The sequence below is a fragment of the Papio anubis genome, chromosome 13, assembly GCF_008728515.1.
Source record: "Papio anubis isolate 15944 chromosome 13, Panubis1.0, whole genome shotgun sequence".
Classification (NCBI taxonomy): Eukaryota; Metazoa; Chordata; class Mammalia; order Primates; family Cercopithecidae; genus Papio; species Papio anubis.
The window spans coordinates 22,664,378-22,690,856 of NC_044988.1; the positions used below are offsets into that span (position 1 = coordinate 22,664,378).

The following is a 26,479-nucleotide window of genomic DNA, read 5'->3' on the forward strand; positions in this document are numbered from 1 at the left end:
TTGTCTGGGGTTGGGAGATGGGTGGAGCAGAAATTCAAGACTGTCCTTCCTACCCTCTTCAATGACTCTTTCCTTGAAATTATATTCAAATTAGGTACTGTGATTGCTCACCTTATTTTTTTAGTCCCATGAAAGTGCTTTTTGCATGGATAATTGTTCAGTTTTGTGTTCCTGCAGGGAGACAATCACTGGAGGTCTCTCTTAGACTATCTTGCTCCGCCTTCTCTCTTAAGATTCTCTTTTAAAATAACACATATTTAGATTAAAAAAAAAAAACAAACCTGATTTATGATTCTATATATTCTTTCTTTTTAATTTTTTTTCATTCTTTGCCTTGCTATAAAACTCTATAAAGGGTAAGTAACATATCTGTTACAAATTAGTGTGTATAAATTTATTTTGTGTCATTTTATTATATGTTTTCTGTTCATTATGCTGTCTATTGTTTCTCTTTTTTCCAGGAATGTAGTATGCTTCTCCATGTACTTCAATTTTTTTTTCCACCTTACAATAAGAGTTTGTAAGTGTGATCATATGAGATTTTGTACCTTATGGTATTTATTACTGTAGTCAGTGAATTTTCTTCATTTCATTTCTTACTGATACAGTACTTTAAAATGTAGATTTTTGTGTATGTTTCATCAATGCCACTATCTAATAAAATTATCTTTTTACTTTGAATAGATTGTTGGAAAATAGTCTTTTTGTGTTTTGTAGATATACAATAATATTGCTTATAACACAAAGATGATTTTTTTCTTTTATTCTGATATTTATTCCAAATATATAATTCTTTTTATCAGGTATATATAGTTTCCTTCTATTCATATATTAGTCAGAGGTTTTTTTATGAAGTATGTCTTTTTGGAGGCTATTAGTAAAACTGTAGGCTCTTCTTCTTTAATCAATTCTTTTTTTTTTTTTTTTTTTTTTTTTTGAGACGGAGTCTCGCGCTGTGTCACCCAGGCTGGAGTGCAGTGGCGCGATCTCGGCTCACTGCAAGCTCCGCCTCCCAGGTTCACGCCATTCTCCTGCCTCAGCCTCCGAGTAGCTGGGACTACAGTCGCCCGCCACCACGCCCGGCTAGTTTTTTGTATTTTTAGTAGAGACGGGGTTTCACCATGTTAGCCAGGATGGTCTCGATCTCCTGACCTCGTGATCCACCCGCCTCGGCCTCCCAAAGTGCTGGGATTACAGGCTTGAGCCACCGCGCCCGGCCTTCTTTAATCAATTCTTATACAACATTTATTTCAACCTAAATTTTATGTGGAAAGTTTATTTTATAGCTTTTAGGAATCATTTTTCTTTCCTTTCAGCATCTGCAGACAATAAAGCAGGTAATATTACTACAATAATAATACAATGTGATGTATCATTTATTTAATGGTATAATTTAATAACTTTATAAATGATCTTAATCTTAAATTTCTAGTAATCTAAAGATCTCAAGGTCTTTATATTTCTTATTTGTACTTTACTTCATTTTATAGTGGGAAATCGTACTTCAAAGCTGGATTTTGGAAGTACTGTTTGCAAATACTAATTTTCTGTAATACTTGTTTTTCTCATAATGGACTGTTGTGTTCAGATAAAAATATATGTGAAAGATGTCATAAGATATAAAGAACTCTGCAGTGGTTATTCACTGTTAGTATACTAAGTACTCAATCAGTATCTGTTAATTCAGTTTGATACCTAACTTGGCCACCTTAACAGCATATTTCCTTTTTCAATGATCTATGTCCTTTTAAAAAGGAATATGTGATCCTGTGCCCAGGGATGCGTTAGGTATGTAGGAATTGTTTACTTACAGATGAGTTACAACATAAAGCCTTTTCTAAAGGCAGATTTTGGGGCTTGTTTTTACAGTCGATGCTGACAACACATCTGTGAAATACATGCTTCCCAGTGGTCATTTTGGTCAAACATGAAGCTGAGCAGATGCATGCTTGAGCTCCAACCACCTGGCAGGCCTTTGTTGACTTGGCAAGAGTCTCCAGGCTGGGAAATTTGAAGAACACATTTCATTCCAGCTGAAGGCAGGATTATGTGTTGATGATTTGCTGTGAGACCCAAGGTTTACTATAGGGATTTATATTCGGAATGAAATGGGAAGCTTGGGAATTTGTATCCATCGGGTACAAGGACCAGGAGCCAGAAGGTGAATTATAGACTAAAGCTGTTTCACCAGCTGGTGAGACTTTGCAATTCAATTCCAATGCAGGTAGAACTGCATTCATTAACAGAGGGCAATCAGGCAAACTGGCATAGACCTTGCCAGAGTCTTTACCTACCAGGGAAATATCTTTCCACAAGGTAAGTGGAGACTTAGAAAATATTCCCTGTGGTTTCTCCTAGGTTGAGTTTCATGAGCCATTTCCCAAGTAAAGAACCTCAGAATGTCTTCTTCCGCTTTGTGGTCATCAGATGTGTTCAGGTATCAGAGCTCCTGGGAGTCACATGTTCCTTGCAGAAAAATAATACCTCATTATCAAATATTACTATTAGTCATAAAATAATTTAATAAACATTTTGGTTTTAAATATTATTTCATGGGTGGTTAAATTCTAGTATAAACTTAATATTAGCCAAAGGTTTCTTATTTTATGAGCTCTAGCTTCAACACATAATTCCTTGCCCATGGACAGCTAAAACTCTTCTCAAGATTTCTGTGAGTTTCTGGGTATTTAAATCCTCAGCATCACAGAAATCATTTTGAGGTTTTTAAAAAAAATTGAAAGTGCATGGGAATGACATTGTTCACTGAGCAGCAAACAACTTAAAAACTATACCTGAGCCATCCCTGTTCTTAAAATCCTCTGGGTCATTCTGCCACCAAGAGTTTCTCATTGACCTGTTGGTTCATCAGTGCCCAAATTGCATGATCTCATTGAGTCTTTTCTTGGTATCTCCTCCCCTGGTTTCTTTATGCACTTCTTCTGTCTTAGAGAGCCTTGGAAACTGAATTATTCTCTTAAACTTTTAAGTACAAAGCCATACAGAATGGCTTTGTACTTAATGGACAGAATGGAACATTTTATGTTCAATGGACATTGTCTTTCTGAGCAGGTAGTTGTGATTTTAAGTAACAGATATTTTTTCCTGGTTCACCAATATAGATGAGTGGTATCCAGTCCCAATGTTTTAAAAAAGAATTATAAGAGAGAACAATCAACGATTTATCTAGCTTGTGGATGACCAGTCTGGTGAGGGAATAGTGGTAGAAACACTGGGCTAAAACTAAGCTTCTCAGGTAGGTATACTGAGCCTCTGTAACCAGCCTACTTCTGACCTTCCTCCTCCACTCTCCCTCCATCATTGCTCACCATGTATTCAACTGCCTATGGAGCCAAGCAGGTAGCAAATGCTTACAAGAAGAAAACCAGAGAAAATGTGTCCTCTCTAAAGGGAACAGCCTTGACTGGGCTCTCATCAATTTTTGCATGTGGGAATGTGGGAACCATGTTGCCATATCTTCTGGTTTTTACAAAATAATCTAGAAATTTTGATTTGATACAAAATTTTCTAATTAGGTATAAGCCTAACAAAACATGTCTGGGGGCAATATTTAGAATGCAGCTGCCAGTTATTCTATATTCTAGACCTTTCTCTCTGTCTCAACATGCTTCTTTCACTACATGTTGTGACAAACATCTTGGCATCCTTCAGGGCTCAGTTCAAATGGCCCCTTTTCTCTGTTTTGTCATTCTGCCCTATAGATATTCCCAAATAGTTTTACGCACTTCTTCACCACTACTACTTCTTCTCCTTCTCCTTCTCCTCCTCCTCCTCCTCTTCCTCCTTCTTCTCTCTCTCTCTCTCTTTTTTTTCCAAGTCTTGCTCTGTCACCAAAGCTGCAGTGTAGTGGCATGATATCAGCTCATGGCAACCTCTGCCTCCTGGGTTCAGGTGATTCTTGTGGCTCAGCCTCCTGAGTAACTGGGATTACAGATATGCACCGTCACCCCACCTGGCTAATTTTTGTATTTTTAGTAGAGACGGGGTTTTGCCATGTTGATCAGACTGGTACTTCTTTGCGGTTCCCAGAATTATCTCTTCAAATACCTCTTTCTAAATGTGTCATGGCATTTTTTTCTTTTTCTTTTTTTTTTTTTTTTTTGCTGGTCTGCTTGCTTTGCTACATTGTGAAAAACTTAAAGATGGGGACCATGTTAACCATCCTTTCATCCTTAGAATCTGTCATAGTACTTAGCAGATAGTAAGTTCTCAACATTTGTTGAATGCATGAAGGAAATAGACATGATTCTGGGATCTGAGACCTGAGATCTGTTTTCTGCTTTACCTCTCAAATTCTTTTTGCTATAAGGCAAGGCATTGTGATCAAGTGTAATGTACATTGCCTTTGAAAAATTGTTATTCCTATTCTTTGGGGGCAAGCAAAACAAATAGCTGACACAATCTATGTGGAAAACTAATGTGAAAAAAACTTACTGGTTGTATTGATCAAATGTCTGGGCTCTTTCCTTGAAAAGTCTGTTTTTGAAGAGTATTTTCCTGTACAGTTTATTGACAGCGATTGGGCAGGCATTTGTTCTTGCCAGGGTGGGGGGGAATGTGTGAGCAAGGTACAAGGTGGAAGCTGGATGAAACTGTAAGCATCTGGAACTCTTTTTTTCTGGAATGTGAATTAGAAAGAGCAATTTAACTGCTACCTTGAATCTATGTAAAAAAGATATTTAAATTTTACTAAGGAATAAATTAGTATTTCCCCCAAAATACTCTCAGATGGTCATTCAACCATCTGAGAATTGAGGTCTCCACAAGTTTAGATTAAAATTACTTTTAGAATTTAAAATCCTAACTTCAGGGAGGAATGGTATTTTCAAAAGGAGAATTTAAATAGAGAAAACTTGGAGCCCCCTCCCTGTTATCCTGAAATAATTCATTTGATTAAAAAAATCAATAAACGTGAAGATTTTCTTTTAGTTGGAAGATGTAGAATTAAGATCTGTGCCAAGGGATTATTTTAATAGCAAACGTTTTTATGACTTTTTTCTTCAAGACTAGAAACATTTTAGGGCTTAATGGCTTTAAGCACAAGACAAAAAAATCAAGTTTCTGTGTATGTCACGTTTTTAGATTGTCTACTATGTGTGCAGGGAATTTTGAGGTGTAATGAACAAGAATTCTCTAGCCAATGATGTGGATGTGTGGTTTGAGAAGAAAAAGTTTCCGGCAACTGAGGGGCGTGAGAGTTGCTATTTATTTTGGGAAAGTCTTTCCTGACTCTTCTCTCTCCACTCGCCTACTTCCAACCCATCCCACCTTAAAATAATGTTTAATCTTTCCAAAGGGGGAAAATCCAAATGGCATTAAAGCCAAGCAAGTTTGAAGACTGCAGGACTTTAGGCTTGTAACATGTGGTGAGGATGGAAAGTACAGAGGAGGAAGTTGTTAACAGTCTAGATGATACCAGGTGGTAGCTCAGTATGGCTCACAGCTCGGGTAGAACTTGTCCTGCCATTTGGTGAGTCTCTTCTGCTGCCACTTGGAGCTGTAAAGGAATTCTTAATTCCCTTCTTCATCCTCCTGGTTAAATATTTTTACCTTGCTGCGAGAAGGTGTTGTAAATTCTTTTGGTTCGGCCGGGCGCGGTGGCTCAAGCCTGTAATCCCAGCACTTTGGGAGGCCGAGGCGGGTGGATCACAAGGTCAGGAGATCGAGACTATCCTGGCTAACATGGTGAAACCCCGTCTCTACTAAAAATACAAAAAACTAGCCGGGCGCGGTAGTGGGCGCCTGTAGTCCCAGCTACTTGGGAGGCTGAGGCGGGAGAATGGCGTGAACCCGGGGGGCGGAGCTTGCAGTGAGCCGAGATCGCGCCACTGCACTCCAGCCTGGGAGACACAGTGAGACTCCGTCAAAAAAAAAAAAAAAAAAAAAAAAAATTCTTTTGGTTCATGTTTAAATACACAGTGGGTCATTCGATCCCTGGGAAATCTGCAAGAGTTAATAAACAAATACCCTCTTCACATCGGAGGCCTCTGTGGTATCTAGAAATTGAGATTAAGTGCCTGTGTTCTAGAGTCATCTTAATCACTGCATATTCCTTCATGATCCAAACCTTGCAGATTGAAAATTCTTCTCTTTGGTGCCCAGTGTGAGACACAGTAATCTTTGCAAAACCCTCAGGAGCCTGGGAGTCAGCTTTCTACCCAGTAAAAGTCTTTGAGGAAAGGAAGTACAAAGAGGCTTAGGTATGAGTCAGAGGAAGGAAAATAAAGGGAGAAAAGTACAGATGAAGTTCTCAAAAAAATTCTCTTCCATGATGGACAGATATTCCTTTATTCTTCATACATAAGGTTTGAGATCAGGTATTTTCCCACCGTGGGCCAACATGCACAAATCAATCTGTGTTGAGCATCTTTTTATCCTGGTGCTTTGACATCGTGGGCCTCACTGATGCAGGAAAGACTGCCCCTTCCAGGGCTACTCGGTTCCTTGAGACAGTTAATTATTTGCCTCTGAGCCCACTTTTTGAATGCAAATTCACCAATCCAGAGTCCATACTCCCCACCGTCTTTATTGAGCTCTCACACAGGATGACATTAGCCCCCTTGCCTAATCGCCTAGAGCCAAGTACTAAACAACTAGAGACAGCCACCACACCACAGAGTCAACTGAAATTATTCAAATTAGTCAATCCTAAATCTCCTTAGTCTACTTTACCTGTTCCTTTTCACAACCACAATAAAGGGTCTTACCCACATGTCCCCCTTGTTCCCTCTGCCTCCTGGCACTTACACCGGTGCTTCCGCTTGTGCCCCGTGTGGTGTGGCATGTCCCCTTCTCTTGGAAACTGTGAGTAACAAACTATCTTCTCAATGGTAATTGTCTCCTGATCTCCTGGCTTCACAATACCTGAATATTAATAAAACCTACATTGTAACACAAGTGCCTGCAAAAACCATGTTCTAAATGGGTATGACTGGCATCGATGACATAGACAGGATCCCTGATTGGTCTCCGTGTCAAGAATCTGTGTTCCTGGTTGTTCTGATGATGTTCTTCAAATGAACACAACTTGTTTTTATGAGCAGATTAAATTGTGAGGGATAGCAGGGATAAGAGAGAATTTTTATTGTGCAAACAGCCAGACTGCGAGCAAGGACTGAAAGATGTATCAATTTTATTGAAGGTTTTTTAAAAATACTTTAAGTTCTAGGGTACATGTGCACAGTGTGCAGGTTTGTTACACATGTATACATGTGCCATGTTGGTGTGCTGCACCTATTAACTCGTCATTGACATTAGGTATATCTCCTAATGCTGTCCCTCCCCACTCCCCCCTACCCCACGACAGGCATGTGAGTTAATAAGACAGAGATAGGTTTGGACATGCACTCGCTCTGCTTAGTCTCAATGAGCAGAACTAGCTATAACCTGGGGAAAAGATATGAGAGGAAAGATTTTATCTCACTATTAAGAAACTAATTAAACAATTAACATTATTAAAAAACCAAATGGGCTATGGTGGGTGACAATGAGTTCAAGAGTAGAGCTAAATAGAAAATAACAGATAATCTGTAGTGACATCTTATGATTTTGTCTGTAGCTGGTGTAGCAGTTGTAATAAGGGTTACTCTTTATAATTATTTATATTATATCTTTTTCCTCTGTATATCCACCTTTCTTGGACCCAGACCATAGATTCCATGAGGGCAGAGTCTGTACCTGTCATATTTCACGATTGCATTATCAGTGACTTGGTTGGCATTGTAGTGGGTCAATAAATACTTGTTGAATAAATAAGTTGAATACATGTTTGTTGCAGTATCTGATGGAAGATGAAATTAGAGACTTTCCTGAATTTCTTTCATATTTGGGTCAGGACTTCTAACTGTTCCCTAAACCCTGTTTACTCTTCTCTGTGGGCACACAGAACTAACTAGGCTATGTATCTCAGCCCCCTCCACTGCTGTGGTGCTATGGGATTAATTCTGGGTGATGAAGTGTGGGTAGGCCTAGCCCATGTAAATCTGCTGTGTAATCCTGCATGTTCTTTCTTGCTTCCTTCATCTTCTAGCCACATGCAAGGCATCTAGCGACTAGATAGGTATCTAAAATGACATTTGATCTGCTGTTTTGACTGCTGTAACAGAACATATGATCACAGATATAATGGTTTCCATCTCTTAAAAAGTAGGACCTTTTCTAAAATTTCTTACCTGGGCAGGGATATACTTCAGTAAGTAATCAGTTATCCAGATTCTCTACTTTTTGACTGAGATTTTGTGATTTGATCAAACCAGACTGGAAAGTTGGAGAAGGGCGTGCCAATACCAGGCTTTGATGCCGAATTTGCTTTACACATTAGCCTCCCAGATCTCTCTGTTTCTTGTTTCCTGCCCAGCTGAGTCTTCTGTGAAAATCCGAGAAGATATGTCTAATATCAAGCTCCTTCTCTTGTTGCTTTTGGCTAAATCTTTGGAGAAAGGGAAAGACCATTCTTTCAATGTCCATTGCCAATGGGCCACCACTTTCCTTCTCATTGCTTGTGGTGAAAAGCATGTCTATGTCTGATGACTCTGCTGGAGGGTGATTTTCTCAAGGGCAAAATCAGTGAAATCACAGCTAATAGTTGGGAAGCTGGAAGTAGAAAAGGAGAGCAGACTCCAATAAATGTAGTTGACACATTTATTGAGTGCCACCATGCCATGGCCTACCTCATGATCCCGGGTGGTTTAAAGGTCTCTGAGATACAGCTGTCAAGAATTTTACAGTCTCTTGGAATAATATTGAGTCAACCAGTTAAGCTTAGCAAGTTCAAGTTCAGAAAACAATGAGAGAAAACTTATAGCATGGTGGCTTTGTGATCTGAGGCACCTCACTGCCAAGATGTTATTAGAAGTTTCACTTCACTTCTGCCTCTTCTCTAAATGGATCAAGGAGCTGCTGCCACCTGGAATATATGCCACACCCGGGCTATACCTTTGATAGTTGCCATGCCTCATGCACACTAGCCTAGTGTGATTGTGGGAGTGTGTTGCCAGGACTTGCTCTTAAGTAAAGAAGAGGATCTATGAACAGAACAAAGCTTTGTGCACAAAATGGGCTTAATTTATAATTTTTGATAACTCTATCAAAAGCTAATAATCATCATGCTATATGGTCCAAGCTGAATTTTAAAATGATAAGTTTTATCTTGTATTGCAATGCTGCATAGATCTAGGTTTCTGAAAAACCTTTAGATGACTTTTTAGCCGAGAGTTCTAGGACCAGTCATTGACGACAATTGACATGGGCCTGGGATAGGTTGAGGTAACATGTTTGCCATCTCTGACTAGACACTTGAAGACCTCATTATAAACCAAGGGACCTACATGGTGCTCTCACAGAACCATCAGTGCAGTTCTCTGTGTCTGTAATCTCTCAGCAGAGCCACATGGGATCTGAATGTCTTGAGTAGAGATATGGCTTGAAACATACTGGAAATCTTTTCATTGGTTCCAAAGACCAGCAAAGGTTTGAAGAAACTTTACAGAAGGGTTTCCAGGGCTCATCCTGTCACTTGCATCAGTGCTTTTACTTTTAAAATCTGTTAAATGTTGCTTTAAACTACTGTACTTGGAGCATTTCAGCTCTGGGGACCCCAATCTGCAGCAACTTCCAAGCACCTGAAAAATTGCTGACCTCTCTTGGAGCTACCTTTTTCAACATCACTATGAGTCTGTGATTATCCTCAATGCTCCCTAATCCAGCTCCAAATGAGATTCAGAGCATTCATATGTTGGTGGGCATTGGTTTTGGTAGTGGAGCAGCTTGATTCAAAACAAAAAAAATCAGACCCAGAGACTTAATCATTAATTATCTGAAAGCTTTCATCAGATGTAGGGATTGTCACATCCATTTCAAACCCGCTGCACGTTCTTTCAACAAAGTGCTTGCGAGGGAGTTGCTTATGGTTCTGCTAGCTGGGGCTTCCTTTTATTAAAGTGCTGAGAAAAAGAGAGTTATTATCTTTGAGAGACGCTGCTCTCATTTTAATTGTAACTTGGTAAGCTATTTGGCTAGCATGGACTCTGAGTCTTTTCTCAATGAATATTTCCAACACAGGCCAGGTCCCTGAGGACACAAGAATTTCCTGAAAAAAAAAAAATTAACCATTACTTACTAGAAAAAGGAAAACTCTGTAGGTAAGAACCCATGGGGTAATGTTTTCAAAGCTGAATCTTATCTTTTCTACCCATTCGTTGTTCCCAGGGGTGAGAGTGGGAATTTGGGGGGGGGGGGGAGGAAAGAAAACCATTAGGCAAGTCCTTTTTTCTTTTTCTTCTTTTAATTTTGTTCAGCATTAAAGGAGGGAACTTCATAAACATTGATTGTCATTTACAGAAAACATTCAGAAATCATGTGTGCATTATCCGGGAATGCTAACAGTATTGAACTAATAATTTACAGGACATAAAATAAGGACAAAAACCTATTACATTCTAAAGTAATATAAAACTCTTTTTTAATTGTTAGGGAGTGCTGTTTTATTCTAGTATATTTATAATTAAAAAAACTCAATGCTTACTTCCTAAATGACTCAGGCTGCAGTTTTACTCACATACACAGAAATTAGGGCTTATATATTAAACAAGGAGAGAGAGATCAGAAAATTGTAGATTTTAAAACTATATATGTCACTGGGTTTATTTGTGATTTGCCTTTTGCCTCTACAGGCCAATAAGAATACATGGTAATAATGTAATTAAACTCCAGAAAAATCAATGGTGACTATAAGAGACATTATTGTTTTAAAAAAGTAGAATTATTACGCTTTTTAGAGTGAATATTTTTATTTTACATACTTGTGGCAACACAACTTTTATGCATTGCCAACAGTGGTGTGCATGCTAATGAGATGCAAACTGTACCCCTCCCATGCTGCCCCCCAGGCGCAGTAGGTTAATGGGCACAGCCAAGCCCCAGGCAGCCCAAGGTTTCACAGGACTTAGAGTCGCTCTTGACTTTACAAGTGTAGGCTGGAGCTGAGGTGAAAACATTAAATCTCTGAACGTTGGAAGTATATGAAAATCATTTCTCTCAATCCTAAAAGCAAGGAAGCATTGTCAGGGATTTCAAAAATATTGGAATGTCTCATTTAAATCTAAATATCTTTTTATTATTATAAATCGATCATCATAAAATACTAGCCTTTTAAAGTGATATTTGGGATGCAGGAAAAGCATCAGTTTCAACAACTTGCTCCTGCCTGTGTTGCTATAGCTCATGACACCTTGAATTTTCCTCCCTCTCAGTCTCTCCCCAACCCTCCCCCAGGTTCTTTACAACATTTATTTGGTGAAGGTCAGTTATGGCTTCAGCAAATGTGTGGTCTGACCTCAGGTTATTAATAAGAAATAAATGTGTACAAAAATATTTTGTTCATCAGAAAGCGGAGTTTGTTTTCTTTAAGCTATTCCATGCAGAAAGGATTTGGACAAAGCCATTTGCTACAAGGAAAGATGACTTAACTCAGGCAACTTTTTCTTTTTTTTAAATTTTCCTTTTTCATATTGTCTAGTTAGAGATGGAGTTTGCAGGTCTTAGGCCAATCTTCAATACAAACTCTTTGGAGCAGATTTAATTGACAGCCCTGTCCCTTTCTCAGTCATATTACAAAAAGAAGCATACACTTAACACCAATGACCCGTCAAGATGCTTAAACTGTTACAACCAGTTTCCATTAAAAAACTGAGAAGTACGTAACACGCAGAAAGGAAGCAAGTACATATTTGCTCTTTGTTGATTTCCCCCTCTAAAAAAATTGTTACAAAGTCTTATGCTTAAACAGAGACATAGAAAAATCAGTGTACTCACTGTCTCCAGTTATTTACAGCAAAAATTACAGAGACAGCATACATTGTATTAGACCTTCCACAAGCATATATTAAAAGTAATTACATTTGAAAAAATATTTTTATTTTTCCTCTACATTTCTACAATACATACTCAGTTTTCTGTGGGTGTAGTTTTTCTTTCTTGTGTGTGTGTTAATCAGATGAAGCAGACGGCACTGTGCTTGGATGTGGGATTTGTAGCTTTCCAGACATACCTAATGTGTGTCTACGGTATGGTTGTGACAGAGGCACGCGAATGCTTGCCACCAACCACCGCCAGAAGAGTATAGTTGAATACAAGGATCGTGCTGCCCAGCTGGGGTGCAGATGCCCCGTGCGGCCCTGAGCGGGGCTCATTCAATTCCGGTAACCCTTGTGCTTTATTTTTGGCCATGAGAACAATCACTGAGCTGCTTTCTCTGATCCACTGGAGGCCATGCTTATGGTCACGCAGGAGGCAAAGATTGCTATGGCCCATTCACATCGGAGGAATTTCAGCAGCTTAGGAAAAAAGTGCACAAATAGAAAACCCCCATCTGCTGCATAGGTCCATGGTCTGCACTTCCAAACAATGGAGGACTACATGATCACGACTATAGAATAGATTCTTCACATACGACGAAGGGAAAAGAAACACTTGTCACAGATATTGAAGTCACACAGTTAAAGAAACACGTCGAGACCCAAAAGAATCAAAGTCACGTATTTGCCTTTCAGAAAAAAGTGGCAAGAAATCTAGCCCCCTGGCTCTATGAGGAAGGGAGTGTGGGCAAGACAAGTTGAAGTGCCTTTTAGAAGCCATCACTAAATTGAATTGTTTTCATTTTTAGACTGTTGGCTATTTTGTAAACTGACCTCCTGTTATATCCTCTAGTTGTGACAATCACATACGAAAACAAAATAGGTATCAGAAGGGGAAGATCTCCATCCCCTCCTTCCAAAACTAATATCGTTCTAATATCGCCCAGGGTTGAATCTGGCCGGACTTGCTGCCGTTGAGCTGGTCCCAGATGCGATGTTGCTTTAAACCAGAGGCTGCAAGCTGACCATTTACGAGCCCTCTTCTGCTCAGTGATGTATTTGTTTGGTCTGCACTAAGCTCTGCATCAACTGCCATTATGTATAATTTCAGAGACTTTATAAAATTCGGAAGCTCTAGCAGCATTCAGCTTCAGCTAAATCGTGGATGTCCCTTTTTCCACAGGGCATTTCCTGGCCAGCTTGTCACTGGGCTGCTTCACCCATTTGCATTAAGCCCCCTGGCCCTTTTAGGCTTTCGAATTTTCAGCCCCTGCTTTAAATGGTAAACTACCCTCTACCCTGTACCCTCTGGTCCTGAGAGCCAAAAATGAATAGAGTGTCAGCTCTTTTTTTTTGAAAGACCCCCATAGTTTCCCACATCAGGTCTTTACTCTAGTTGCTGCTTATACTGGCAGTTGGAAACAGAACATGAAATAGCACTTCGTCTAAAGCAGATGGTAGGCTTTCCCCTCTTCTTTATGCAGGGGACTTTGTGCAGAGTTTCACTACAGAAGCACACTTTAAAATTATTGCTGTTCTGTTGGACGGTGCTTCTGTCAGGGCACAGACATCTATGGCCTGAATTGACTGTCAATTGTAGCAGCTTCCTTGGAAATAAAAGTTTATAGAAAAAAAAAAAAAGAGTCAGGAAGAAATTATTTCTTCTAATTTCCAATAGAAGTAGACTTTTTCCTTGCTTCTATAATGAACAGAAACAAAGAACATAGAACAACACTGCCATTATTTGCATCTGATTGCTGTTTTTGAAGAAAGCTGGTAGGTTTTAGGTTGTCCTTGGGACCCAAGACTTGTTTTTTGCCTTCAAGCCTGGGACACATTGCATTGTAGAGAGTGAGCATGAGTTGGTCTCTGTGGTTTTCTACAAACAGTTTAACTTGACTGCTGTGAAGTTACGCTTTGAACAAGGCAGCTACGATAGGAAATGTACTGACACCTCCCTGGGACCTCTTGTTAATATGCAGAGTTTATGATGATTTAAGATCTCTTAGAATCTACCAAAGAAATCTAATCACTCAGGAGATCGTTATAGTCTCTGATTTTACCTACTCCGAGGTACTTTAGTCCAGAGCCCTGAACGCAGTGCTAAAACAAGGGAAATTCAGAAAGGGTATGTTTGTGGAGAACGTCTCCACCTTCAGCTTTCAGTCTTTGGGGGATAAAAGAGCCACCGAAGGCAGGGCGGGGTAGCTCATGCCTGTAATCCTAGCACTTTGGGAGGCCAAGGTGGGTGGATCACTTGAGGTCAGGAGTTCAAGATCAGCCTGGCCAACATGGTGAAACCCCATCTCTACTAAAAATACAAAAATTAGCCGGGTGTAGGGGCATGTGCCTGTAATCCCAGTTATTCGGGAGGCTGAGGCAGGAGAATCACTTGAACCCAGGAGGCAGAGGTTGCAGTGAGCCGAGATCTCATGCCACTGCACTGCAGCCTGAGCAACATGTTGAACAAGATCTGTCTCAAAACAGAAAAGGAGCCACAGAACAAGGGGCACAAAGATTTGCTGAGTCATGGACAGTACGGGTATATGCGGGTGTCAACCCAGATTTGGAATCCTTTCCTGTTCTATTTTCCCTCCAAAATTTCCCTTTCTTTTTATGGACCACAAATACACTGAAGTTTGAATTCACCCAGTTTCACTTCCCTTGTCCATTTTATCTAATGCCAGTTAGATTTCTGTAATTTCCTTGTTCAGGATTTGTACAGAAAAGTTTGGATTTGCACGGAGATAAAAATTCCTCTGAATGGGACAGCTAGATTATTTGGCTCTTAGCGGAGTTTAGAAAATGAGACCAAGTTGTCCTTACTTGGGTGCAACTTTTCAGCAAGTCCAAATAATTCAGTCCAGTTTATGACATGAAGTTACTGCTTGTTGGCCTGAAAGCCTTGTCAGAGAGGTGCTCTCAGCGGCATAGTTAATGTATGCCATTCACGTTTTGTTGTCATTTTCCCGTTTTTAATTTTTTCCTCCTTCTTGATGTATTTTTTTTTTTTTAATGAAACATCCCTGAGTGGACACAGTGCAACATCTGCATCGAGCAGTGATTGTCATTTATGAAGCACGAAGTGAGAAGCCCAGATTGTGGATTTTTTTCTTCCAGTGCACACTTGATCATGAGTGTTGTGAACATTTGTTAGTCCTCATGGGGAAGGAACAAAGTTCTGGGACTGTAGGTACAAAATACCTTGACATACAGTCATAGGAGATCTTCGAAGGGCAGCTTTTTAAGGCTTTTTACCATTGAAAACATGACTGGATTCTCTTTTAAGGGAAGGTTGGGCAACTGTAACCCAAACTAGAAATCTCTTCTCTCAACTAAGTGGGCTGAGTACGTCCTGGTTGCCATTGTTTTGTTCTGGTTCAGATGCTAGCTCTGTTTCCTTCCTCCCAGCTTCAAAAGGTCCATGCTGTCCCAATGAAATGCTTACACTAGTGGAAACAACACAAATTCAAAAGCAGTACCTCCCAAGGTAAATGTGGGGAACAATCTTTTTCCTATATCACCCATGGGAAAAGGGAGGAAAAAATTCTGAGCCACTTCATCCATTGAGCCAATTTAAATCCTCTAAGGTAAATTGGAGGAAATAAATAATTCCCTCTGCAACTGAGCAGAAATTACAGGCTGACAATGGAAAACACCAGGCCAACAGAACAATGAAAACAAAGTTTGACATAAGTTCAAAGCTCAAAGGGAAACACCAAGTAGACACATGAAGCATCGCCTATCACAAGCCAATCATAAAACATACATTGCATTTGGAAATGGCTTGGTTTAATTGAGTGCCTTCCATTACCCTGTTTTCCTAGCAATCAGTAGAGTAATCTTTCCATTAGAAGGAAATATGACTCTGGGAATTAATTCTTTATACAAAGAGCTAGCAGGAGTGACATTTACACCAAAAAGAATTGAGTCCCTGTAGCAGCATAATAAGCAGTCTACAGCTGTCTTCTTAGAACCAAAGGTAATTTGGTTCAATGTAGTTAAATTAATTGAATATAACAGTAGTTGAGAAACAGATTCATTATTTTAAAGCCTTTTTGTTTTTCCCCATTGGTTTAGAATTCATCAATCATGAGGTGAGAAAATGTTCCGTTTTCTAAAAGGAAAAGGCGACACTACTGTTTTGATCATCAATCAAGAGTTCTGTGGTATCTTGGAGATGCTGCTCAAACATGAACTTCAGGAGAGCACAGAGATTAAAAAAAATAATAATCAAAGTTTCCACTGATGGAAACTTTACAAAGCAGGTGTGTGTGTGTGTTTAGCAAGGAGAAAAGGGCAGTTCTTTAGGAGTTGGTGGCTGGGATATGCTTAAAGGAGACCATAATTGTCATTGTCTTATACACAAACTTCTCTCCTAGTTTTTTTTTTTTTTTTTAAAGTTTTATTTTGAATCAGAAAATACCAAAGGTATAGATCTCCAGGACACAGGCAGAACAAATTTCTTGGAATATATGCTTTTCTTATGATTAATTTCATTGGTGAACAGGTGGAGAAGTGAGAATTTGTACAAGGAAGTCTAAAATCTCTGATCGCAATGTCATCCTTGTATTCTTTACTTCTAAAAATTGCTAAAAAAAAATTCTAGGGTAAATGGATGATATAATTGTAAACTGCATAGGAATTAGTTTTGCCTTTGGGGTACATTAGATCTCCAGAATAACACAGATCTTTTTTTTCTAATCTGTCGAGTTTTTGCTACATTTTTATATTATAGCATTTTATAATATGCCTCCTCCTTTATTGCCACTTTTCCTAATAAAGGTATTAAAGAGAAGGAATATAAAGATTACTTCTTTACTTTAGGTCTTCTCTTTCTATCTTTTCTTGCCAAAACATGGTGAGAGAGAAAATGTTTACATGAAATGGCATTGTTGCCCTGGGTTCTGATTTATTCTTTTAATGTTTCTAGAAAAAATTGCTGGTAGTCATAATCCATGGATTGTAGTTTTCAGTTGAAGACACAATCAGCACTGAAATTAAGCTTCCTTCACAAATGGAAATCCAAAAGAAAAAAGTGTTTTTATGTGTTCTGGTGAAAAATAGAAAATACCTACTGTTTGGTCAAAAAAGTCTTGGACCTTGCAATATTATCTGTGGCCTAATTCTTGAAACAGGAAAATGGCTCCAAATACTGCCCCCTTCCCAATATGTACCATCTTGACAAGGCTTTGATGTCACTGACAGAAATAGAGTTTGTATACAGAGGCCACACATTATGTTTATTCCTTTGTAGACTTATTTCTGAGTTCGTACCGTCCTGCCATTGACTATAGATGAAAACTCTGGCTGGGAAAACAAAATCCTGATTGTCTAACGTAAAGGTAACATATAACACAGAAGGTAAATCATAGAAGAGAGCCTGACTGAACCTCCATTGCTAGTAGGTATGGTATTTAAGCCACAGTGCATGTGCATGTATAAGTAATAGTCATATATAATATTCTCACATATTATATACTTATTACATACATGCACAGTACTTTCCAAGACAGCTACAAATTTACACATGCATCAACTACCTAAAAACATAGAAATAGGTAAGCCTATTTAGTGGAATTTTCTTAAATTATATTTGAACAATCAACAGGAAAAGTAATCATGTAAAGTACCGCTCTTTTCTTGTATATATCTACAATAAAATTCTATAAACAGTTGTCTCCCAAAACATACCCGAATAAAATTAAAAAAAGGATAACACCCAGTGTCCTATATTTGTATATTTATGGTCATTTCAAAAACAAACAAACAAATAAAAGAGCCCCACTCAGGTGCATATTTACATTCTTCAAACTGTAGCGGTGAAAAATAATTCTATTAAGTGCAGGACATTCCTAATGTTGCAGTAGTGACATTTTTCTTAAGTCTTCATGAACACATTGCTTTTGTCTTAATGGTGATGCATTCCATGACTATGAGACAGTTCTCTTGTCCCCTTCATTTGCAGCCGGTGGCACAGTCAGGATTAAAGAGCTCCTTGTATAACGGAGGAAACAGTGTATTCACTATCTCTGGATGAGATTGCTTAAATACCTGCAGCTTCTCCCCGTGCAAGTTGCAAACTGCCGTGATGGTTGGTATCTTGGCTATTAACTGCAGAACGGAGAGACAGAGAGGGAGATAGAGAGGGAAGCTCATTAGTGGAATCAGTGTCCTTTCTGGCCCCAGATGAAGGTAAAGGGCTTTGGAAAAAGATGTTCAGAAAGAAAGAAGGCTCACTTTCAGCTTTTTCTCTTAGAACAAAACAAAATAAAATGTACTCCCTGCCCCTCGCCACTCCATCTCCTAAAGGAAAAATAAAGAGTAAGGAAGCAAGCAAGAAAACAGGACCAAGATCCCTGATTCATTGCTCTTAAATAAGTATTTATGAGAGGTTTTCTAGTTTAATAGTTTTCCAGTTTAATAGTTACAAGTGGGTGCTCTGTAGGCAGGCTACCTGAGTTCCAAAAGAGCTTAGTAATGGCGTAGCTGTCGCTTTGTCTGTGTCTCAGTTTTCTCATTCATAAAATGGGCTTACTAACAGTACCTACTTCATTGGGTTGTTGTGTGGACTGAGGGAGGTAATTTCTATAAAAGTGTTAAGAACACTGGAGATGTGAAGTGTAATTGTTAGTGAACACTATTATCACCTGTAATTTCCCATAGATTTTCGCGACATGAATTTGTAGCTTTGGAAGATGATAATATTTAGGGATATACAACCAAACTGTATGAGGTGTAATCTATAATAATCTGGACTGCTTGGCTATCAAGCTCACTAGCCCACTTGTATAGTGGCTCTCTAATCCATTTCCACTGTAATGCATAATATGAAACACATGGAGAATTTGGGAGGTCACTGGCACTCAGCTTCCTTAGGAAGGTGTTCTAAAAATGAGTGGAAGGATATCCACTTATACTTGTTAGGTTTTGATATACGTATCATGTAAGATGTAATTTTTTGGGGTTAAGATACCCAGAAGACAGTGTTTAATAATAATTTAAATGCTGTGTGGGTCTTAGGAGATGAACAATTCCAGCTTTTAACACACTTATAGCATAGGAACACTTCGAATCCATCACTTTCGTGTCAAAATTAGCTTAAACAAAAGTCACTGTGATTAAATTATTGTGAGAGAAATGTTCTTGTGTAGAGAACACTCTTATAAAAGGTAAGCATGATAGCTCATATAGCTGACTAAAGACACACTCGAAAGTGATGAAAAATACAATTAAACAAAACCTATTCTCATCACCAGTTAGGCTCATCATCATATTCCCTACCCTGTTCAATAACAAGAATCCATTTCAGCCTTTGAAATAAAAGAGGAAATAGATAATTAGTTGCCTTGTGGTTTTTAAAAATCAGTAACTTCCACTCTTTCATTAACTTTCCTTTTAACAATTAATGACTATATAACCATACTAGGAGCAATTTAAAAACAGCATCAGGATGAGGGCTGTTGGCTCATTCAGTAAAGGGATCTAGAACATGTAAAGAAGTTTAGAGTTCAGACTTTCCAATCTTGACCATCTCCACTGCTATTTAAAGACGGGGATAGACATGAAAAATGAGGAATCTTTGTCAATAGAATGGATGCTAAATTTTAGACTGAGAATCAAAACTTTATCTCCAACATTATGAATTTTTTTTTCATTCTTGATACACCACAAGGAATTGCATGCCTAATAGGTAGCAGGCACCTTGGCTAAACACTAGAATGCACAAAACACTATGACTCTTGTTTCCAGTCTACTTGATGAGACTGATGAAATAAGTTTACCACACAGTCAAAAGCAGACTGAAAAACTGCGGTGAGTGCCAAGGAAGAATAGCGGGAGGAAAAGTGGGATGGAAGAAGGTGCTCTGACTTGTGGCAGGCGCGGGAAGGCTGCTCTGAGAAAGTGACATTGAAGCTGAGCTCTGATGGAAGAGTGAGAGAGCTAATTAGGAACTGGGGCAGAGGGTACATACATAACATGCCCTAGGATCACGTGCAAAGATGCTGTAGCACTTGGCACTCTGGAAGAACCGAAGGCAGTTCAGGGTCGCTGGAGCAGTGGGTGAGGTAATGCCAGAGAGGTGTGCATGGCCAGATTATGTAAGCCCTCATAGTTCACGTTATGTTCTCTGAGGGGGTTTTAAGCAAAAAAGAAAGATGATTCAGAGTCCCATTCTGAAAGGCTCACTTTGGGTCCAGGGTGGAAAACTGTGTCTTTTCTATATTTTCATAGGTACACAGTGTTCAAGTGTCCACTTAACTAGAGTCACTTGGGAAATTATTCAAACTCTCTTAACCAGCTGGCTCACACAGAAGGAGACTACAAGAATTTAGGAACAGTTCTTGTACATTGTAATTCTCCCAGAAATAGCTGTTGAATGCAGAGTGGCTTTGAACGCTTTCTACAATCATCTGCAGTTGAATTGATGATGTGCAGAGCTCCTGAAACTTCCAGACGCAACTCTATAATTATTGTCAATCTTGTCAATAAGAGTGACTGAGGAGTTCTTAAAAATGCAGATTACTGGGACCTACTCCTGGAGGATTCAGTTGCAGTGAGTTTGGGTGAAGCTCAGACTCCATGTTTGGAACAAACATTCCCTGCAGACACCGATGCAGTGGGTTCATGGGATCGACTTTGAAAAACACGGCTTCCGGGGTTCAAATTTTATAAATTTACAACTGGTTTTCAAAATTGAAAAGTTGAGCCAGGCACAGTGGCCCAGTTCTGTAATCCCAACTACTCAGGAGGCAGGAGTTCTGTAATCCCAACTACTCAGGAGGCACGAGCAAGAAGATAGCTTGAAGCCAGGAGTTCGAGACCAACCTGGCCAACATAGCAAGACTTTGTACCTTAAAAAATTTTTAAAAAGTAAATTATACATTGAATTTGAAACAGTCCTATGAACTATGTGTAGAATTAGCTGGTTTTCCAGGAGGCAGACATGGAAGTTCTCACATGTAGAGAGGGAAGGTTCCATGTGCTGAGAGCTATTAGTTTGGTGGGGGTCAAGTAATGAAATTCCTGAGTTCCCTGTGATACACAAATACTACATAGAGAGGATTAGTCTGCTGATAAAGAACATGGGCTTTGGAGTTGGGCTGCCTGGGTTTGAATCCTATTTCTGTCCTTTACAGCTATGTGATCTCGGGCAAGTCACTTAACCTCTCCGCTTTCTTATCCATCAGATGGCGATTATAACAGTCCCTGCCTCAGAGGGAGTTTGTGAGGATTAAGTGAGTCAACAAAAATTTTTTTATAGTGGTTCCTGACACACAGTGGTGATCTATGTGGTAGCTGTCATGCTTCCACTCCCACAGTCTGAGATAGCTCTTTTCCTTTCAGGAGAGGAAGAGTCAAGGCCATGCTTTTCAGTCAAAGGACATGGAGGGCAGGAAGCCAGCTTAGCTCTGAACCAAACTCCAAAAGTGGAGTCATTAACCAAAAGTTAATGCATGGCAAAGTCAGCCATTGACGTTTATTGAAATGAAAAAGCAAAATCATATTGATTTTTCATTCTCTTATAGCAATTCAAGTAAGTTGCTTATTTTACTAACTGTGACTCACAATGTAGAATCCTATGTATAACAATTCTTGAAGCATTTTTTGGCTCCTTTAGTGACAGGGTGGTGTGGGACATGAAATGTATAAGAGGATGACTGAAACCCTTTTATAGTTGCTCATTTGCCCTGGAAATATTTAATTACGTGTCTGGTTTTGGGATGTTAATATGGACTCTTCCTCCTTTCCGGGAAGAAAACTGGGATTTAAGAGTCTGGTTCAGGACCCAGTTCTGCCTTCTTTTATGCAATTTGGATCTAGTTCCTGTTGCTCATCTGTAGAATGGGCCGGATGGTGGGAATTGCTTTCTGTTAAAGAGCACCCAGACCGCTTCAGCAAACAGCACCGAGAAGGCAAAGAGCTCTCCCAGCGTCCGTGCTCTCGGAATAGGCTGACTGCAAGGCACCCAGTCGGCTGTGGAAACAGAAGTGCCGACAGGGGCATCCATCACTCTGAGGCATGGTGGGCCAGGAGGCCATGCGGAGGCGGCAGCAGCACTTGTCAGAGCCCAGAAGAGCCTGGTGTAGAGAGCAGCAGGCAATCACTTACTGCTCATTAATATTATGCACTGCAGCCAGGGGACCCCCATTTCAAAGGGAGCTCAGAGCAGCCTCCACAGCAGTTAATAGCTCAACAACTTTTTAAACAGCTGGGGAAGTGATCCAGAAGCACTTGGAGATGGAGGGGGTAGTCAATTTTAAATCATCGTGACATTCCTTCATGTTTAAATAATCCCCATAGCAGAAGTAGACAGAGGGTCTATCAAAAGGCATTTTCACACCCATCTCTTTCTTATGACAAGCATTTCTTATGAGAAGGGAGCTTTAGCTTCTACCTACAGGGGTCTACAAGAAGAAAAAGCAGCTGTTTGAGAAGAGATAATAATCCTATGCTTCTCTCCAGAGGGCGGTTTTATGAGAAAATTCACAATTTTCTAACTGGTACATTTGATATTAGAAAAATGGAACATGCAGAGGGTAAAACTAGTGATCTTGTTCATGCGGGCTTCCAGGCCACCAAGTGCCCTCCAACCTAAACCAGGAAGCCAGCAATGGTTTGATCAAATTGGAAGAAGCTTCAGGAGCACTAATGAAAACAGGACACATAAAGTGAAGCTGAACACATCAATTTCACATGTCCATTTGATTTTCTTTTCTTTGTTTCTTTTTCTTTTTTGTTTTTGGTTTTTGTTGAGCCAAATCTAGTTGGATTCGAATTATAACATTAAACTTGAGATATCTTTCCAGGTCATAAGCCCTGCCCCCACCATCCTGACTCCATCCTTAGCATCTGTGTGGCAGTGCCTGTACTTTCTACCCTGGGCATGGCTGACCAAAGTGGAAGTGGACACTTGACTCAGCTGGGGCTGGAATAGGAAATCAGACTGAGAGTCAGCAAGCTGCTGTCTAATTGTAGCAGAAACTACCCGTAACCTAAGGAGCAAAGAACTAGCCATATTTCATCACGTGAACCAGGGAGGCACAGAAAACTGGTACTCAGAGAGGGAGAAGAATGAAGTAGATACCTATGGAGAGATAAGTGTGTAAGATGAATAATTTGGAAGGCTTCCCAATTCATCATTCCAGTACTTTCCTGATTGATGGCTGCATTTTAAACCTTGGGTTCTGTGAGATATTGCTTCATTATTTGTTTTATTTTTATTTTTTATACTTTTGCTTAACCTAGTTGGAGTTGGTTCCCCTTGTAACCAGAGTCTTTTTTTTGACAGAGTCTTGCTCTGTTGACAGGCTGGAATACAGTGGTGTGATCTTGACTCACTGCAACTTCTACCTCCCGGGTTCAAGCAATTCTCCTGCCTCAGCTTCCCGAGTAGCTGGGACTACAGGTGCACACCACCACGCCCGGCTACTTTTTGTATTTTTAGTAGAGATGGGGTTTCACCATGTTGGCCAGGATGGTCTCGATCTCTTGACCTTGTGATCCACCCACCTCAGCCTCCCAAAGTGCTGGGCTTACAGGCCAAAGAGTCTTAATGAATACATCAACTTGCAATTTGATGAATGAGGAGTAATATCAAAAGCTTTCTTCTCATTTACAGGCCATTAATCTGATGGACAACCCTTGGAATTTCTGGATGTTGTACCTATAGTATATGCCAGCAAACCGTAAACAGTTAAAATACATTGAAATAATCTGGCTTATCAGTGGAGTTCCTCAAGGAAACCCGCCATGTGTTATTCACCATTGTCTCCTTGCACCTGGCACGTAGTACCTATTCATAATAAATGCAGGTTCAAACAGAAAACTATCCCAGGAGAGAGCTGGCTTTCTTCAGTCTAGATTTGAAATTTAAAAACTTGGGGGATCTGTTGAACTGTTTTCTATAATTTTGCCTATTCTTGCATTTGTTTAAAGTATATTTACTGTTGGGAGGAAGCGTGAGGGAGGCTTTGGGGATGCCAGTTTTATACCTCGGCAGTGGTCACACGGGTATGCTAACTTTGTGATAATTCACTAAGGTATGTACTTACGACTTGGGAACTTTCCCCTATGTGTGTTATACTTTTTTAAAGTATAGACATTTCGAAATATAAAACAAAGTCCTGACCAAATAGAAATGCGAATGGGGAGACTGAGACCACGAGTCACATTGTCTGGGTAAGGGCTCTTTGAGTGCTGATTAGACAGACTATGCTGTTCAAGATGAAAGTGAACCCAAATCTCTAGTCACACCTGCTAGGAATTCTAATATAACACCCAGGTTTTTTTTTGTTTTGTTTTTTGTTTTGTTTTTTGGGACGGAGTCTTGTTCTGTCTTTCAGGCTGGAGTGTAGTGGCGCGATCTCGGCTCCCTGCCACCTCTGCTTCGTGGGTTCAAGCGATTCTCCTGCCTTAGCCTCTTGAGTAGCTGGGATTACAGGCGCCTGCCACCATGCTAAGCTAATTTTTTATATTTTTGATAAACATGTGGTTTCACCGTGTTGACCAGGGCTGGTCTTGAACTGACCTTAGGTGATCCGCCCACCTCGGCCTCCCAAATGCTGGGATTACAGGCATGAGCAATGGTGCCTGGCCCATCCCATTATTAATCATAGTGAAGTCTATTTTGATCTCAGTGAGAAAGTGATAAAAATCACTATAAATGATCTTTTTTTTTTTTTTTTTTTTTTTTTTTGAGAGGGAGTCTCGCTCTGTTGCCCAGGCCGGAGTGCTGTGGCCAGATCTCAGCTCACTGCAAGCTCCGCCTCCCGGGTTCCCGCCATTCTCCTGTTTCAGCCTCCCGAGTAGCTGGGACTACAGGCGCCCGCCACCTTGCCCGGCTAGTTTTTTGTATTTTTTAGTAGAGACGGGGTTTCACCGTGTTAGCCAGGGTGGTCTCGATCTCCTGACCTCGTGATCCACCCGTCTCGGCCTCCCAAAGTGCTGGGATTACAGGCTTGAGCCACCGCGCCCGGCCTATAAATGATCTTTTGCAGTTTTCATTGATCTCTCAATCACTGGTCCATAGACTCCATCTACAAATCAACATGATTGTTTTCCCCAAATCTGAATGATAATGCACTACCAATGTGACCAGAAATGATTTCTTTCAAGTACAATTTCAATTATTAACATGCAAAATAGGATTTTTTTTTTTTTTGAGACGGAGTCTCGCTGTGTCACCCGGGCTGGAGTGCAGTGGCGCGATCTTGGCTCACTGCAAGCTCCGCCTCCCGGGTTTACGCCATTCTCCTGCCTCAGCCTCCGAGTAGCTGGGACTACAGGCGCCCGCCACCGCGCCCGGCTAGTTTTTTGTATTTTTAGTAGAGACGGGGTTTCACGGTGTTAGCCAGGATGGTCTGGATCTCCTGACCTCGTGAACCACCCGCCTCGGCCTCCCAAAGTGCTGGGATTACAGGCTTGAGCCACCGCGCCCGGCCTAGATTGTTTAAGCCTTCCATCTTTTAAGCTGTTTTTTTTTTTTTTTTTTTTTCAGTAATTCATCATTGTTATAACAGGAAGACAAGCTTCTCTCTCATATTGATGATATAGTTTTGTCATCTTTATGCTAGAAACAAACATAGGAGTTAAGAAGTTAGTGAATCTGTTGGCATGTACCTTTCCCAGCTCAGCTTACTGCAATTCTCCCTGGGAACGTGCAGAGGTCTGAGCTGGAAAGAGACTTTTTCTGGGCCTCTCAAACATTTAGGAGTAGCTGCCAAAACATTAAGAGTTCAGGTGCTGGAAGCACCTTAACTGGGTTCAGATTCTGGCTCTCCCACTTAGAAGCTGCTTAACCTTAGGCAAGATATGTAATCACCTGAAGTCTCAACTAATGAGAGTATAGTTTTGAGAATTAAATGTTAATCTATTTAGAATCTATCAGCACAGTGCCTGGCCCAAAGTAAATGCTCAATTCCTTTCAACTTTTGCCATTCTTTTTATCAGTCATGTGATTCTGATCGTGTATTTCTTTTCATTGTAGTCAGTGAGGCACTTATTTTTTTCCTCCACAGCATGTGAACTTGTATCTCATCTATGTCTATTTATCTGGCATATTTGACCTGCAGTAAATATTTATTGAGTGAACAAAAATGATAAAAATGAATTTTAGAAACACTTCCTACTTTGCCCTATTTCCACGTGAATGTTTCTTTTGCAAAATGAAAGCTGTGGCTCTGATGTTGTATTAACATATCACACTATCATTATATCCTGCAAAGTGAAGGCTGCATACTCTAGATAGTGTCTCACCTGAAAGCTGAAGGTAATGCTCAGGTTCCTCACTTGGATAAGAGGATTTTGCTCAGACAGAATGATGGAAGCAAGAGAATGTGTCTGGAGTAGGCAGGTGAATCTCCCTCTTGTCTGAACCTCAGAGATTCTAGATCAGCCATGTCCAATAAAAATAAAATGTGGACTACAGATGTAACCTAAAACTTTGCAGCAGCCACATTATACAAAGTTAAAAGAAAGAACAGGTGGAAATTAATTTTATAATCTATTTTATATAACTTGAAGTACCTAAAACATCATTATTTCAACATAGAATCATAAAAAGTATGAATGAGATATTTTCCATTCTGTTTTAAATCTGAACTCTT

General features: G+C 39.9%; 1 protein-coding gene across 1 annotated transcript in view; it reads right to left on the minus strand.

Moving 5' to 3' along the window:
* Positions 1-10,281: 10,281 nt before the first annotated feature.
* Positions 10,282-26,479, minus strand: part of RORB (RAR related orphan receptor B) — a 196,791-nt gene continuing 180,593 nt past the window's right edge. Inside the window, exon 10 of the mRNA XM_003911814.5 lies at positions 10,282-17,984. Within this exon, the coding sequence (XP_003911863.1) occupies positions 17,829-17,984 (156 nt within the window). The 3' untranslated portion in view covers positions 10,282-17,828. The remainder of the gene's footprint in view (positions 17,985-26,479) is intronic.